Source organism: Pithys albifrons, chromosome Z (genome assembly GCF_047495875.1).
Source record: "Pithys albifrons albifrons isolate INPA30051 chromosome Z, PitAlb_v1, whole genome shotgun sequence".
Lineage (NCBI taxonomy): Eukaryota > Metazoa > Chordata > Aves > Passeriformes > Thamnophilidae > Pithys > Pithys albifrons.
The window spans coordinates 63,523,684-63,541,037 of NC_092497.1; the positions used below are offsets into that span (position 1 = coordinate 63,523,684).

General features: G+C 38.3%; 1 protein-coding gene across 2 annotated transcripts in view; it reads right to left on the reverse strand.

Moving 5' to 3' along the window:
• Nucleotides 1-3,857: 3,857 nt before the first annotated feature.
• The window catches only part of PGM5 (phosphoglucomutase 5), a 73,337-nt gene continuing 59,840 nt past the window's right edge, over nucleotides 3,858-17,354 (reverse strand). For both annotated transcript variants that reach the window (XM_071581150.1, XM_071581151.1), the window contains 3 exons: nucleotides 16,727-16,910; nucleotides 13,274-13,408; nucleotides 3,858-5,420 (listed from right to left, as the gene is read on the reverse strand). In XM_071581150.1, the coding sequence (XP_071437251.1) occupies nucleotides 5,331-5,420; nucleotides 13,274-13,408; nucleotides 16,727-16,910 (409 nt within the window). In that variant the 3' untranslated portion in view covers nucleotides 3,858-5,330. The remainder of the gene's footprint in view (nucleotides 5,421-13,273; nucleotides 13,409-16,726; nucleotides 16,911-17,354) is intronic.

Sequence of the window (17,354 nt, forward strand, 5' to 3'; positions counted from 1 at the left end):
AAAAAGGAAAGCAGAGTACAATGAGGTGAAAAGACTATAGAGGAATAAAAATCAATTTAAGATAAATTGAGGATGAGAAATATATTAAAACACCCAGATTCTAAAAAAAGAGTCCCTGGAAAAGCCATAAACTGACAGAAGATGCTATTAGCGTGTGAAGGGTTTTTTCAAAGTGACTGAGAAGCAGCACAGCACAGAGAACAATAAAAGCCAGAGAAACAAAATACATTATTTCTGAAATAGTTGCAGTGAGGATCTACCATACCACATCTTTGTTGTGGTCTTACCTCCTAGCACTACCCATGCCCATCCCTCAAAATCTCTTGCTTCAGTCCTCCAGAGTCCCGGATCCTAAAGGCAGTAGGCACCGCACAAGTACTGGTGCAGCAATCAATCACAGCAGATGAGACTTAGCACCCAGGAGATATCCCACAGCAAAATGCTTGTCCTGTGCATGTTCAACTTCTTTTTCTTCTTTTTATTTTTTTCCCCTGTGGAAATCTAACTTTTCCACCAGGAAATTATTAAAGGAAGACCAGATGAGTGGGAAATGGCTGAGACCACAGTTCTGAGTCATACTGAGAGCAAGTACTGCAGGAGTATCCCTGAAGTCTGCTCTTGGACTAGTGTGCCATAGGAAGCGTGTTCAGATGCTTTCCACATAGTTTATGAACAGTCAGGAAGAGCTAAACCTCTCTTCCTTTCTCCCAATTCCAGGAGAACCCTGCAGTGCCCACTTTTAGCTCCAGCCCTCTGCAGATGTTGCCAGGTCTCCATGGATCCAGAAAAGTGAAACTGAAGATAACTGCATCTTCCATCTGCAGTATGCAATAAAGTATTTGATACACAAAGGTTACTGAGATAAGGAGAACATTAAAGTTAATACCTAATATTGGTCTTTTCAGCTAATAAACTATTTGATTATGAACTTAATGGAAAATGGTGTGGGCAGTGAGCTCAAAAATGTCAACAATCTTAAAGCAGCAAAAGCTTTTTAACGGTTTGCTTTTAATCAAACTTAATAGTATGAAGTCATATCTGCCAAAAATAGCAGCTGGAAATTTTAAGTTAAAAGGAATTTTCTTTGGGCAGAAGGACACGAACCAGTCAAACTAAGCCTTCAGAATAGAACACATTCTTTCAGTGCAGAGACAAATAACTTCCTGACACTGGTGAGTGAGGAGCCACTAAGATGGTGCTGCCCTGACACTCAGAATACCAGAAGTGAGTGGGCATATGAAGGTTTTTGCTGCAGTGATAATGAAACAATGGATTCAGAATTTTGAGAGGAGGAAGAAGGGCAAAAAGTGGGACTAAAGTTTGCAGAGCAGACTTTAACCTCTTCAGAAACATGCTTGGAAGAGTCTCATGGGTTATGGCCCTGGGGAAAAGATGAATCCAGGACAGCTGTTTGATTTTCAAGGATTGCCTCCTTTAAGCTCAGGAATGGTTCATCCTGACAGAGAAATGAAAGGCAGCAGGAGGCCTGTATAGATAACCAGGTTGAGAGATCCTGACTAAACAAGATTTAGGTAAGTGGACAGTAAAGTGAATAGAAAAGCAGCTGAACAGTGATCCCAGAGGGTGGCGATCACTGCCAAGAAGTCATCTGGAGGCCAGTAACCAGCAGTAAGACCCAAGGGTCAATATTGGAGCCAATACTGCCATCATCTGGATGATGGGGCAGGGCATGCCTTCATCGGTTTTGTAGATGATCCAGCACTGGAAGGAGCAGTTGACATTCCAGGCACATGTGTTGTCAATTCAGAGGGACCTAGGCAGGCTGGAGAAATGGGCCAACAGGAACCTCACGAAGTTCAACAAAGGGACATGTGAAGTCCTGCCCTTGGGGAGGATCAAACCCAGGCACCAATATATGCTGGGGACAGTGGGCTGGAAAACTGGTCCACAGAGAACAACCTGAGGGTCAACAAGTTGACAACTCACCAGAAAGACACCTGCACAGCAAAGACAGCCAGTGCATCCTGGGCTGCATCAGGAAAAAAGTCACTAGCAGCTGGAGGAAGCTGATCCTTCTGCTCAGCAGTGGTAGAGTAAGATACATGTGGAGTGCTTGATCTGAGCTCCCAAAGTACAATAGTGTCATGGATATACCAGAGTACCAGCAGCAAAAGACCAGAAAGATGAAGGGACTGGGGCATTTGTCATATGATGAGAGACTCAGAGAGCTGGGAGAGTTTAATTTGTAGGAGAGAAGGCTCATGACTAATTACTGACTTCTGTAAATACTTGATGGGAAAGAAAGAAGTGTGTGGACCAAGGTTCTTCTCAGTGGTGCCCAGTGACAGGACAAGAGGCAGTGGGCACAACCTGAATCACATGAAATTCCATCTGAAAACTTTAAAAAGTTTTAATTTTGTTGGGTTTTTTTTCACTGTGGGAGTGGTCAATCACTTAAACATTTTCCCAGAGATTTGTGGAGTCTCAGCCCTTTGATATAATCAAAATTCAACTGGACATGGTCCTGGGCAGCTTCCTCTACCTGACCCTGCTGTGAGCTGGGATATGGATCAGGTGATTTTAGTCTTGATGAACTGAATGACCCTTTCCAAATTCAGGGATTGTGTGATCCTGTGGTTCAGGTGACTATTACTGCTCTACAAATTGAACACAGAGAAAATCCAAAGTTTTGGGAAACAGAATTGATGTCCAAGTAAATGTTAATACAGTCACAGCTGAACAATAAAGGAATCTTGCAGTTTCGAAACCTCAGGAAACTGCTAATTCAAGAATAACACAGAAGGGTGTGGGTTTCTGTCACAGTGCCCAGACACTGTGATAAGATGTACAGTATTAATGGTTTTTCCTCTGCTATATATCCACTACATGTATGGTCTGTTTTTAGGAGCCTTGCACCCCTGTGTAAGTTTGTATATTTCCCCAAGCATTCATCTTTCATGTTAATAATTAAAAGGCCTCAGGAAATGCAGCCCATGTTATGAGACTATGGCTACAGTCCTTCCCCACATGCATCAGATATAAAGATACACACTGTACTTCAGCCTTACAAAGTTTTATTCATCTTCTTGCAGAGAACAGGAATTAACTGGTGGAAAAACACCTGTTCGATTTTATCAGTATCATCCTCCTTCATTAAAAAAGGACCTGAAGCCCAAGAGTCAATACTCAGATTTTAAAATATACCCTTTACCATGACTACCTTCATGAAAGCAGACTGCCATCTGCTGCAGCTCTAGTGACAGCTTTCTGATAAAAGTACAGGTATTGTTCTTCACAGTTCTCATCTGCTCCTTCTGAGTCTTCCCAGTGCACCCTTAAAGATGCCTGGCTTCAGTGCATCTTACTTTTCAAAGTGCATTATTCCCATCTCAGAAAAGCTTGGCAAATGGTATACTCCATACTATAAATAGCTAGTTTACTATGTGATCAAAAATTATTTCATTGTCAGAGAATGTGTAGGAGATTTTAGAAGTTTTAGTGGACTGCCTTTCAGAACGTTCTCTCATGCAACTCTAATTTGAACTGTCATAATCCAGACCGTGTCTGTGCTTGACCATGTGTGGTCTACTAAATAAGAGCCTACCAACCTGCACCTAGAGGAGTTTGAACTGTAACAAAGATAAAAGATTAGACAAACTAGGTTTTGTTCAGAAACATTCTTTACAAGGTTTCTCTAAAGATAAATACTCTTACATTCAAAAGTAGATGTCCAAACTGTGTGAGAATGCCATGGTCATATAAAAGAAAAATCTTTATAAAAACAACTAATGCCTTAAAATCTCTTTTGTTTTATGGGAATATGTAATGGTAAGGTAGGACACTATGTGACAACATTAGTACCTCATTTGTTCGAGTCAATTAAGTAATAATGTAACTCTATTATAAAGGCAGTTTTATTAGGATGCTTGAAAGTGCAGTGTGTCTTGTGTTGTCTACAATTACATATTAAGAGAGATAGACAGCATTACTCTTTATTGTGTACTAAGTGCCATAGCTATTTTTTGACAGAAGTGTTGAAAGAAATCAAAACAATTTCCTTTGTGGCAATATTATATAAATTGCACTAAAACTTGACAACCACAATGAACTGAAATACACTGCAAAGAGGTAAATTGCACAAAGCCACCTTTATGAAAGATACAAGTGACCACACTGTTGCCAAGGAAGCAAAGCGTTCAAACAAATCACATGCATAAAGTGTTCATGTTCTTCAGAGCACAGTATTGTAGCTAGAACTGTAGTATCATTTCACAAGCAGAAAAATGCTGATGTCCATATCCCCAAAAGCCTTCTCAGATCTATGCCGGGACGTCTCTTGCACTCTCCAAATTTTTTTCCATCATCCACTGTTACCAAGAATCTAGCAGAAACTGTGTCCAGCAGGTGATTCAGACAAGTATTTCTATTTAATTCATTAGTTTGTTTTATAATTCTTCACTTACTTCACTTTGTGGTAAGTGAAGTATGACTATTCCAAAGGCTTAAAAAAACTTCCATAACTCCTTCATAAAGAATTGCTGAACTTGCAGTGATTACCTTTCAAACACAGTAAGAACCAGTATCACCTCCTGAGATGGAGAATAATGCAAAAGACAGTCAGATTCCATATCCACCATAGTGCTGGAAGGACAAAATCAGCTCTATAGCACAAATGCCTCCCTTTGGAGGAAAACAACAAGAGTCCAAAAATCTGGAAAATCTAAAGGCACAAGTCACATTGATATGTTTTAAAAGCAGGGATAAAAAAAATATGGAATAACCCCTTCTTTGGGAACATGTGTAAGTGTGTATACAACGCTGCTGTCAGTGTGCATCTGTGAGCAATAGGAGAGGCAAGACAGGAGGCATGGTGTCAGATAAGGAAATACAAAGTTTAGTACACAGCCCATATGACTCATAATGCTCTGTATGCCCCTTCATAAACTGACCAGAAGGTGACAAAAATCCCAAACAATATTCACCAAGCATGTCTTTGCTTTGTAACTTCTCCCTCTCTCTCCCTAACTGAAATTTCTCCAACTTTTATTGCAGCATTCAAAACTAAGCAGTTGTCATTTTCTGTCACACTGCTGACAACATGTGAAGGTTAAGCCTGTTTCTCTGGTTATATTGTTATCTGAAATTAAGATGTTGCAGGTAAAACAAAGAAGTCAATATACTATTGCATTTGGAGATCAATGCAAATGATTATGCTCAATGTTATACTGAATTTTTCTTCCCACCCTGCCTCTCTCCCCAAGAAAACTTTTTAAATCATACAAGGCACAAGTGGCTAACAAGTCTTCACAAGGTTCTGTGTCTTCCTTGCTGTTCCTCTTTTGGCCCTGGTTTAACAATCTTCTGTGGCTTCAGGTGATGACAGTGGGTCCCTTTCGTCCTGTCCTCTCATGAATCTGAGATATCTTCAGTGCGATTGCTATAAGAGGACTCAGCACAGACTAAAGAAGGAGAAATACATTGAATTATGTTAAGAAAAAATATGAAAAGACATCTTAAATTTAAAAATTCTTCCTTTAACTGTAGAATTATACAATATTAATAGTAAATAATTTAATAATATCAAAACCTGACACAGCCATAGTGTCTATACCGTTATATTGTACTTGATATAATATTGTTCTTAGTATATGCTTTGTGAAGTGCTACCCTGAGTATACCTAACGTACGCAGAAAAGATAAACCAGTAAATACACTATACCAATAATATTTCTTTGTAACAGGACTCATGGAGCTCTTGTGAAATCTGCTGTACAAAACAACCTTGACAAAATTCTACAGAAGTTGAATTGTTTCTACTCTGATAAATGGAAGCCACATGGATGACATTTTATTCCTAAATCATACTCATCTGTGAAGCTTAGGGTCAGAAGGTACTGTAACAACTACCCTAACAGAATTCACAAAAGTATGTTTTGAGTAATAACACATGTAATTGTATTAATAGGATCAATTCCAATAGAACCGCATGAAGTTCAAGTTTCATGCTGCAGACCTTATTAAATGGCCATATATATATGCCCAGATGGGTGAGTACAGATGACAACTATGATAGTACAACAAGAAAACCAAGTAAAATACAATTTTTCAAATGGTACAACAAGAAAACCAAGTAAAATACAATTTTTCAAATGGTAATTAAATCTTCTTTCAGTTAATTAAATGATACTCAAAGATAAACTGACCAAGTTTTGTGTGAAAACCTTCTTTTCAGAGAATAGCATATTTGGTTACCAAACTAGCAAGTTAATTCTCTGACCCTTTGAGATTTTCCTTTAGCTTCCCCTTTCAAATAAACTAATTATAGCTTCAAACCCATCAGGTTTGAAAATCAAATGAAACAAAACTAATTCTGGAGAGCTTAAATTTACAGATATCTTTTTATAAGCTTAATATACTCAATACTTTGAATCTATTTCAGCCACCTAACAGTTTCTGATAGGATCAGGTGTTTGCTTTATTTACACAGTCAGATTATTACATCAGAAGAGTGAAGAGACTGTCATGCAGTAACACCAAGAATGCCATTGGTGTCAAGTGAGTTTATCATTAAACTTAGTTATGCACAAGCGTGAACAGTCTGACATGTTATTGTTAAAAAATAGATATTTCTAGATAAATATATATTTCTAGATATCTATCTACTGAATAATCATTGAGGCAGAACACTAGTCTATTCAAGTCAAATGTACTTAGAGAAGATTAATATGCACAGCAAAAAATTCATATATGTGAGCAAATGCTGCAAAAGTAAATATTACATTATGCCAGTCTATAAGGTTTGGGTGACACCAAAGCATTTTAAGTTTGCTGCCACTCCTGTAAGAAACCTCTTCTTTATTTAATCTAAAAAGCACACAAAAATTTTAAAAGCAACCCTACTGAACAGCTTTATGAGACTCCACTTTCTTGGGCAACAAATGCACTCTGAAGAAAAAGAGGAAAACAAACCAAGCAACACTTTACACAATGCTGGAACAAACATAAAACCAAATTACTTTATGTGACATCTATTTACATTAACAATTTAGCTGCTGCTCTGTTTCCAAATAATTTCAGTTGCTACTAAATATTCTGCTTGTTATAATCATCCTTTTCTACAGAGAAAGTCCTTCTTTAATTCCATCTTCAATGTAACTACATTTCTTCATTCCAAAGACAAAAAAAAGGAAGCAAAAGTGCATTATGCTTGGAGTGACAAGAGCAGGACAGAACAACAAGGAACTAGAACTGTATATGCCTTTTAAAAACTCCTTTATCTCTGCCATGAATAGCTTACATTTCAGCTGCAACAGATAAAGCCCAGCCAGCAACAACTTATCATTGATATGACTCTAGAAAGACTTCTGTATCTCAAAAATATTATGATTTTAAAATACTTTTCAAATGGTTTTTTCTACTTAAAAAATTGTAAAACTTTACTATTGATATTTTGTCAACTCAAAATAACAATTGCAACCACTCTGTATGTTAAATAAGGCATTTATCCCTTGGAAACTGTTCAGGGGATATGGCATGTTATCCTTTAGATAAAATTTAAGAATTTAAAATTAACAGAACTGACTTAATTAGAATTTTTCTTTAGTAACCACAGATAGAAGTTATATCTCTAAAATGTAAATGGTAGGAATGATTGTTTGTACCAGGAAATCAATAAAGCAAGCAGATATCTAACATAGGACAAATAAAGATTAAAAGCATTTTGCTTGGGAATAATCTGTACCAGACCTGTCAGAGCTCGACTGCTTAACCGATGTAGTGTTTTTTTCCCTCTGTGATCTTGTAAGAAAATTCCATACAATTTGCTCTCTTCTAATCAAGGTCTCACATAAGATTAGTCCCATGATACATCTGGTTTATCAAAGGGTTAGGCAGGGCTGAAATGTACCTGCTGGCAGGTTAAAAGCTCCATGTGTCTGGAGTTTAGCCTTAGAAAATAATTTTCTCAGAATGGGTGGATAAATGCCACCTGTATGCCAAGAAACACCTTGTGAAAGCCTGCTATGTGCAGCTTTTATGCTAAAACCTGCCAACTTTCATCAGAAGTCAATGCAGTTCTGATGCAAAATCAGCTGTTCAGGCTTTACCTGAAAAGCCTGTGAGGCTCTTCAGTCTCTCCTCCAGCCTGCAATGAGTTTCAGTCTTGTTAGGAAAACCAACTTTACACGGTCTCAAATTCACTTTTCACAGGCCAATCTTAAGTCTCAAAATCAAGTTGCCCCACTGATTTCATTAGTGAACAAAATTCTGCAGAATTTATCCAGGCATAATAAAGCAAACAAACAAACAACAGGAAAAGGCTAAGAGAATGGTAATACCTTCAAATAGGCCATAAACATTTTAGTGAACAATGACTAACTACAACTCTCTATTTTCAAACTTCTGCTCTGTCTTCTCTTACTGTGCTCATCTGCATTTCCTTCAGCATCATGTCCACCAGTGTTCTTTTGGTCTCTCTCAGCTTTACATATACACAAGTGAACGTACAGGGTGAAACGCTGGGGTCAAAGTTATTATATCTGTACATATGTATATACAATTATATACTATTTGTACATGTGTTTTTATTTGTAAACTATTAAACAACATACTGCCTGTATTCTAAGTTCACATGGAGAGGTAATGGAAGGCCATTTGAATTGGCCAGTCTTAAGAGAATGTAGTACTGGGGACAAAAATTCAGCAACAATTGTTTAAACCTTGTATTGTGAGAAAATGTCTCTATTTATTGAATTTTACAAGAATAACAAAGCCTGTGAAACAAAGAAAAATAACAAGCAGAAGTGTTTACTTACAAACATGTCTCAGGTGCTCCCTGCCCTGCCCTGCCCTGCCCTGCCCTGCCCTGCCCTGCCCTGCCCCATTCCAAAGCAGACCTCTGAAATCAAAGTTCTTTATGCTTCTAAAATCCCACCCCTTTTATGTAATGAAAGGGGCATTTCCTCCTCTCTGATTGGTTAAATTGTGTTGAGCCCCTATGGCTGCCCTCGTGGTGAAGGGTTGCTTTATTTACATTTATTTTGCGATTCCCGATCGCATGTTTCCCTGGTACCTGCCCAGCCATGTTCAGGAACCTTACAACTTCGCAATATGCCTATAGGTTAGTAAAAAAAACCAAACAAACAAACAAAAAAATACAAACAAAAAAACCTCCTTAAAATGCATGCATTCCCTTTTTTGTTAGTAACCCTTGTTCAATTCATTTGCTTGACAAAAAAAGCTTTATTTATTTCTCATAGTATGACTAGGCATTCATGCACCTGAATTACTAATAATCAAAAACACACTTCAGAAAGTAATTATTCCAGATCAAGCCTTCAGACCTTGCACAGACTTTTAAGCAACAGCATAATACTCCATGCACCTCCCTGGAAAAACTGTTAATGACTCAGATTTAAAGAGAGATAAACAAGTGAGTTTGTACAGAATTAAGTTGTCAAAGAAGCGCAATAGTTTAACTCCTGGAGCTCTGAAAAAAAAAGAAGTGTTTACTATCTGTGCATCTTCTCTCTCTAAAAACTGCTGTCAAACCCCAAATTCTGTCTTCAGTTGTCTATCAGATTTAGTATCAAATAAAGTAGCTTTCCAGTTTGTAATGGCAGCCTCCAGAAAAACATGCTTGCAGAATGCTTTGAAGTTACCACCATATGTAACTGCTAGGTGGTGTTATTACTGTATAAATCATAGTAAGACTTGACATTTCATACATGGACTAGAAATACTTTTTCCTCCTAACACTTACTTTAATTCTCAGTCCTCTCTTTTTTAAACATTACACAGAAGGCTGCTCAAACAGGTCAGGGTAACTGAGACAGCTCCAAGTCCTGGAACAAGGACACAGGGGAATTGAGAAATAACTCCCTCCTTTCTTACCTCTTTCTGCTTACACATCATTTTCCTTTGCTTCATGTGACTGCTTAAAGCTCTTGTTAGCCCTGTGTAACCTAGGCAATAGAATCACTATCACATGAACTAAAATGAAAGAAAAACAAAGGCAGGAGAGGGGCAAATCCCTCAAAACATGTTTTAATGGCCTTACTTACCAGAAGGAGCTTTTCCTTAGGCTGTAACATACTTTAAAAGTCAAACCAATACACTTACAAAGTAACCACAAAGTGATGTGAGAGACACAAAGAATGGAATGAAACAACTACAAAGTGAGCTTAGCACAAAGTTCACGGAATCTGGCACCAAAGCTGTACCTCCTGCAGAGCTTCCACCATAAGGACTCAACATACAGCTCAGCTCAATGTGCAGGCTTTGGCCTTGGCATTCCAAAAAAATGCAGAAGCCTTTGGAAAAGTTTATGCTACAGCCACCTATCCGAAAAGATCTAAGCAATTTGGATAGCCTGATTAATTGTGGAAAAAACTAAACTGACTGTAATATCCACAGCAATGGTGATGTTCAGTTTACTACCATGAAGCAGCACACTTTCCACGGAAAAAAAAGGGAAGTGGTCTCTCTATTCTTGTGCATGGTGTGACTGTTAAATAACAATAAAGGTTGGAAAGCCAGTTCTGCCTCTAGCAATAGAGGAGGGCAGATATGAAGGGTGAAATAGAAGGAAAATAGAAACTGAGTGGTCTGTGGAAACATCTGTGTTTCCAACAGATTAGTTCTTTTCCAGTATATCCAAAAGCTTCAAGGGAAGATCAAGTTTAGTGAACTAATTTCCTTGATTCATGGAACATTTTATAACTACTCTCATATGATCTATTTCCTTTGCAGTTCCAGATAATTTAAAATTTGTTCACTCTATGGTGTGGTTTAACTCCAGCCAGCAACTAAGTACCACGCAGCTGTTTGCTTAACTCCCCTGCCCCTGGTGAGACTGGCAGAAAATTGGAAAAAATGCAAAAACAATGGGTTGAGATAAGCACAGTTTAACAACAGAAATAAACTAAAACATAACAATAATATGAAGAACAAAAGAAAAAAGAGGGAAAGTGGAATAAAACCCAAACAAACCCCACAACTGATGCACAATACAACAGCTCACCACTCATTGACTGGTGTTTAGCCTGCTCCTCTGCAGTGACCAGCCCCGCACAGCTAACTCCCCTCCAGTTTATACACCAAACGTGGCATAGTTTGGTATGGAATATCCCTTTGGCCTGTTCAAGTTACCTGCCAAAGTTATGCTCCCTCATAGATTCTTGTGCACCTCTTCACTGTCAAAACACGGGAGACTGAAAAGTCCTTAACGCAGGGTAAGAACTACTTAGCAACAACTAAACTTCAGTATGTTCTAAACATTATTCTCATGTGTCCCAGCTCAGCAGGTGGAACCAGCTATCACTGTGTGTGGGTGATCAAAGCTGTGTATTCTACGCCCTCTATTCATTCCCCAAGGACAATGAACCATTAGCAGCAGCTGCCCAGGGAGCCATTATTGCCTTCACACCCAGCGGGGGGGGGGGGGGGGGGCATGAGGGCACGGCATGGCTGCTAAGGGGCCATCAACAGTTCAACAATACCCCCTGGCTCCCAGAGTTAATCACCCATTGTGTGAGTCCCCGCCCAGGGGAAGGGACTGGGTGCTCCCTGAGGGTACATAAGTGGTGGGTAAGACCTCGGGAGGCACTTGTTGGATCCAGAGGAGCAGCAGGACCTCGACAGGAGGAGATCACTGCTCTTGACCAGACTACAGCCATCACCTGCACCAACAAGTTTCTCACTTCTTTTTGCTTTGGACTTGGGGGGAACCAGGCGGGTCTCAGCACAAGGGCTAACAAACCCCTTTGGGTTTGTGCCACAGGACACTGGATTATACTGCTGAGTTTTGTGAGTTGAAAGCAATTTCTCTTTGTGTCAGTGTATTTATTGTAATATTATTATTAAATTTTAGCCTCTGGCATATAATCTCTCTCATGGTGAGTTCATTTCCCCTGCTGGTTCACCTTTAAACCAGCGTATCATGCCAAACGCAAAACACAGCACTGTACCAGCTACTAAGAAGAAAACTAACTCTAATCCACGTGAAACCAGAACAACTTTATATGATTTTTCTGGACCATACAGCTAACCAAAGCCATGCTAAAAAAAACTAATGCTTCAAAAGTAAACAAAGAGGCAATAATTCTCTAGCAAATTGCATTTCTTCTTAGTGTTGTATCAATGTCTTGACTGAAGCATATAGACTCCTTTCATTTTATTCCTATTAAGTGATATTGGACTCAAAGACTTCTGGGTTGTTGATTTCAGTTCTTTGCTCTTGGACAAAAGTGCACCATAAACAATCACTTTTAATAATCACTCACACATACATTCATATGTAACACAATCTTCTCATATACCAAACAAGGGCCACATGAAAAACAGTTTGTTTTTAACTCTCCTACTTGCCATTCAAAAATTGTTTCACAAATTTACTGTTTGATGATGAAGACAAATTTAAAAAACTTGGGTTTTGCTGTTTGTTTGTTGTTTTTTTTTAATTGGCTTGCTTTTTCCAATGAAAACACAAAGAAAACAGCTCCTGCCCCAAAATCTTTGCTTGGCTGTTGCTCATCTGATGATTCTGTAGCTAACTAGCATGTTGTTTACTGGTCTTTGGCAAAAGTTATCACAGCATTTGTGATTCACTGCATGCCATTTATTACAAGCCAAATACTGAACCTCTTTTCTATGAAACATCCTTAGTCCTCTCTTGTGTATCACAGCATAAAGGTGGTTTACTGGGAAAAATCTCAGTGTGAAATGTTATTTATATTACTCATTGTTCTAGGCATCTGCTGGACTATCCAGCAACTTGCTTTCACTCTCCTTAGGAAAAAGTCTGGTTATGGTATGACATAATTCTTAGACAGATGCAAGTCTTTCCCTTACAAGGAATCCCTATATTGTTTCGACTGGCATCCATTATTTCCTAACTGTACTCTCACCATGAGGAAACGTTGGGATACCCTGACTTCTAGATAACCTGCTTGAAAACTGGTTATCTTATTTCTAAAATATTGTTTTACAACTCAGATTACAACACTTCTAAAAAAGTAGCGAAAAAAATCAAACTTGAATGGCTTCTCTAAATAGACCTGAAGTCATTGCCCAACATTTACCACCAGGCATCTCAGCCCTTGATGTTCTTGTTGTGCTAGATATTACACAACATACATTCAAACTGGTGATCCTGCTTCAAAATGTGTACATCTACAAGACTAGAAAAATCATCTACAAACACAGTAAACAGATCAAAGCATTGTTACTTCTGATTAAAGATGAGCACCTGTAGCCACTGCTATTACAGATGTAGTGAATTACTTACTGACTTGTTACAATGCTATTTTATTACCTGTGGTTCCTTATTGTGTTGGCTAGGATCCTTTTCATAACTCTCTGCATAGATCCGGAGAGTAGCTCTCACATGACTAGAAGCACTCATTCTGAAGATAAGCCTGGAAGCATCTGAAAAAATAATCCGCAGCCCCTGTGAGAGAAGAAGGAACAGCATATATGTAAGGTGGCAGTATCTTTACAAACCACCATCCACTCACTGCTTTAAAATAAAAAGTGAAAGGTAGAAACATTTGGATGCAATTCCTCTTTTCCTGTAACTTTGGACAACTCATTTATCACATTTATTTTTCCACTGAAGACTAGAAATTATGTTGTACATTCCCTCCCACTCCTCATAATAAATACTCTCTTACTGCTGTTTTTATTTTTTTTACCTGATTTGTTCTTGTTTCATGTGGCAGAGCACAAAACCAATGACCTAAGAAATACATATAAGATCACCAAGGATGAGTCGCCTAAGAAATAGCTACAGAATCTCAGGATCAAAAACCAGTAGTCTGCAGTGAATAGAAAAGACAGGACCAGCTGCTACCTCTCAAAGACCATGCATCAGTATCTGATTGCAAGAGTTTCAGTAAGTTCATAGTACAACTTGGGAAACTTAAAGTGTTAATTAATTTCATGTACACTAATTAATGAACATTAACTGTGTGTATAATAAAAAGGATTGACCAATTGATTAATTAACTGTGAATTTGCTCTTTGCTCCCATCGTCACCTCTTTTTTTCTTTCCTCCTCCCTGCTTTTGTACTGCATATATGAACCACAGACCATATATTTGGATCCACAGTTTTGCTACAGAATGGCCATTAAGACCAGAGGACTAAATTGCACAGATAAATAGTTGTAGCATTACAATATTCTACCAGTTCTGCACTAATAAGTACTCTAGTTCCCTTTCTGTAAATGGTACCCTTAGACTAAGCATCAGCTATGCTATGCCACTGAACTTCATTACCCCTTAGTTCTGCTGTTGTCAAATGCTTAGTGCACGAGATCCTTGCTACTTTTGTTTGAAGGGCAGTAAAACACTAAAAAATGAAAGAAGATAATTAAAAGAGATGCATCTTAGTCTTCCAGTTTTTTCAGCAGCTTGAGAAGAGAATGATGTTGGAAACACAGTGCTCTAATATTTTAAAGTATAAGTAAAACTGTTGCTTTCTCAGGTATATAACAAAACACCTTCAGCACCACACATAAAGCATTGTTTGGTTGATAATCACCAAATCAGTCTGGTTTGCATTGGAAGGGACCTTTAAAGGTCATCCCATCCAATACCCCTGCAATGACCAGGAGCATCTTCAACTAGATCTGGTTGCTCAGAGCACCATCCAAACTGATCTTTAATGTTTCCAGGAATGGGACCACCACCAATCTGCACAACCTGTTCCAGTGTTTCACCACCCTCATTGAAAAAAATGTCTTCCCTATACCTAGTCTGAATCTACTCTTTTAGTTTAAAGCCTTTACAACTTTTCCTATTACAACCAGCTCTGCTAAAAAGATTGTCCCCGTTTTTCTTTATAAGCCCCCTTTAAGTACTGAAAGGCAACAGTAAGGTCTCCCTAGAGCCTTCTGTCTCTTAGTGTAATGGGCAACATGTACCTCTCATCCTTATCATTTGAATTTCACATAAAAATGCAACTGGTTCCACTCCTGGCTTGCTGGACTCTCGGGAGCAGCATTGCTATATGCTCATGTGTGCAAAAGCTAGCACAACAGGACTTACAATAAAAATTAAAACAATTTAAAGAACAGTGGAATATTTAATTTCATTTTATGCCCTATGAGAAACAGTATTAATGGATTTCAATAGGCAGAATTAATTAGAAGTTATCATCTGAGTGTATTATTTGCTGTCTATTGTTGCTGTATTTGTTTTCTGAATATGTTGTTCGTTAACACTGATTAATTAGAATGTAGCCAGCTTCTCAATCATGAGACATTGCAGTTGCACTGAATATAAATCTCTCTTCTACCTACTGGGGAACAAAACTTGGAACAAGTTTCTGAATACATAGCTGGAAAATCTGCATGAAGCTTATGATAGTCTGAAAGAGGCATCTCCATTTAGATAATGAGCAAACTACATGAGGAAAATGGCAGCAGTGGACTGTTGTATCATTTGCATTAAACAGTGTTGTCTCCTATTTTATTGTGCTCGGAGAATCCTACTGAGACTGCACACAAATGGAGCTCAGAATATGTCCTTGCCAAAAGACAAATTGGTTGAACTGTACTCTGAATAATTAAGAGCTTTTCCCTCTGACAAGACATGCTTTCTGGTTTTATGGTCTCTCTCTCAGAGTTCATCTGAAAACAGGCCAGGTCATGTTTCTCTGCTTGTGTAACACAGTGATATAATTAGCAATTATATTCCAATATAGATCAAGGGCTTTGGATGAAAATTAAGGGAAAGAAAAGTGTAATGAAAATCCATAAGCTGGTTTTGATTTTTTTTTAAGTCCAAAGGTCACAAGCCTGCCAGGCCTGTAATTTTCCCCTGGACTTAGATATGACAATATCCTCATATCTTGTTTCAGTAGTAATAAACACAAAGAGAGTAGCTCAGTGGCAGACGGGCTGCTTATATTTTCTGGATGCAATGACGAGTGGAAACTATAAAAACTCAGAGCAGAATCGTATGACAATAGTTTTAATGGCTTGTAATATCATTTGCTAGGGTCTGGGGAGGTCAAGTAATTTAAAAACCAGGGAAACCAGGACAAAAAATATAAACGGCATAAAATTAGGACAAATTTTAATATTAGTCATAGCTTGTATTTAAGATATTTGAATATACATTTACACCTGGCAAAAGTACATGATCACATCATGAATTTCAAAACACTGCAGGCTCAGTTTAAACTGCAGTTCCTGATGGCTAAGGAATCTCAAAATAAACAGTGTCCAGAAGGAACTGGTAGTTTGGGCTAAGGAAGTCAATAGTGTCTACAAAGGGTGCAATCTACTAAAGTCTTCTGCAGGCTATTTGCTACAACAGATATTTCACCTTAACTATGTAAATAAATCCTGTGTGTCACCAAGAGCAAGAGAATTTTAACTTTTTTTGTAATGTATGTATAGAAAGCGGAGATATAAAATAAAAAAAGGAAAGATCTTCTTTTTAAATGACATTTTTCACTGTTCCTGAAAGGGAATCCTCCCTGTACATACATTGCTGTCAACAGGGACTTCATCCCATCCTACATTCACTGTGACACCGTCTCCAATTATGTACAGCCAGTGCAAGCTAAAACAGCAGTGGATTATCTTATCCATTCCAGGCTAATCTTAAGTAGGAAATGCAGTATCTATCAAAGAAAAGAAAACACCATCCTATAAATAAATGGATAGCCTTGCCAGCTGAACTTCAGAAACAACACTGTTGGAGACAATGTGACTGACAGCTGCTAAACTTTGCAACGCCATTACCACCAGCCATACCTGTCTTTTGGTCACAGTGCCATCCACAGGATCTATGTACTCAAAGCTGTCTGTTCTTTCCACACTGTAGATATTGTTACCCACAGCAAACTGCTGATGACTGAATGATTTGTCAGTGATCAGAGCTTCCAGGTCTCTCATTATGAAATATGCTGTTCTTGGTTCCAGCGCTTCATAATCAAACCTTGGATATACATTAAAAAAAAAAAAAGACAGAACCAACAAGTAAGTTCTCAGAGCCCCAGAGAAAACAATTCTGCTTTCACAGAACTCTATAGACTCACAATTAGCAATTTACTGCTCACTTCCAAAATCAGAGGTGGACCACTGAAGTACTGATTACAAATTAAACCAGCACACACACTCAAGTCCCATCCAGTCTGACCATTACATGTGTGCACTGCGGTTCTACACTGGCCACCTGACTCTGAGTCAACAGAAATAATTTAGAAAATTCACAGTTTCTAAAGTAGCATAGAAAACATCACTGATACAGCTTCCCAAAATAAAGGACATAGTCCAGTGTGAGGAGTGCCATGTGACAAGTGAAATAGAGAAAACTTTGCTACAATTTTTGAGAAACAACTTGCAAAAGACCTTACAAATTGCAAACCTCTCAGGATTAAGT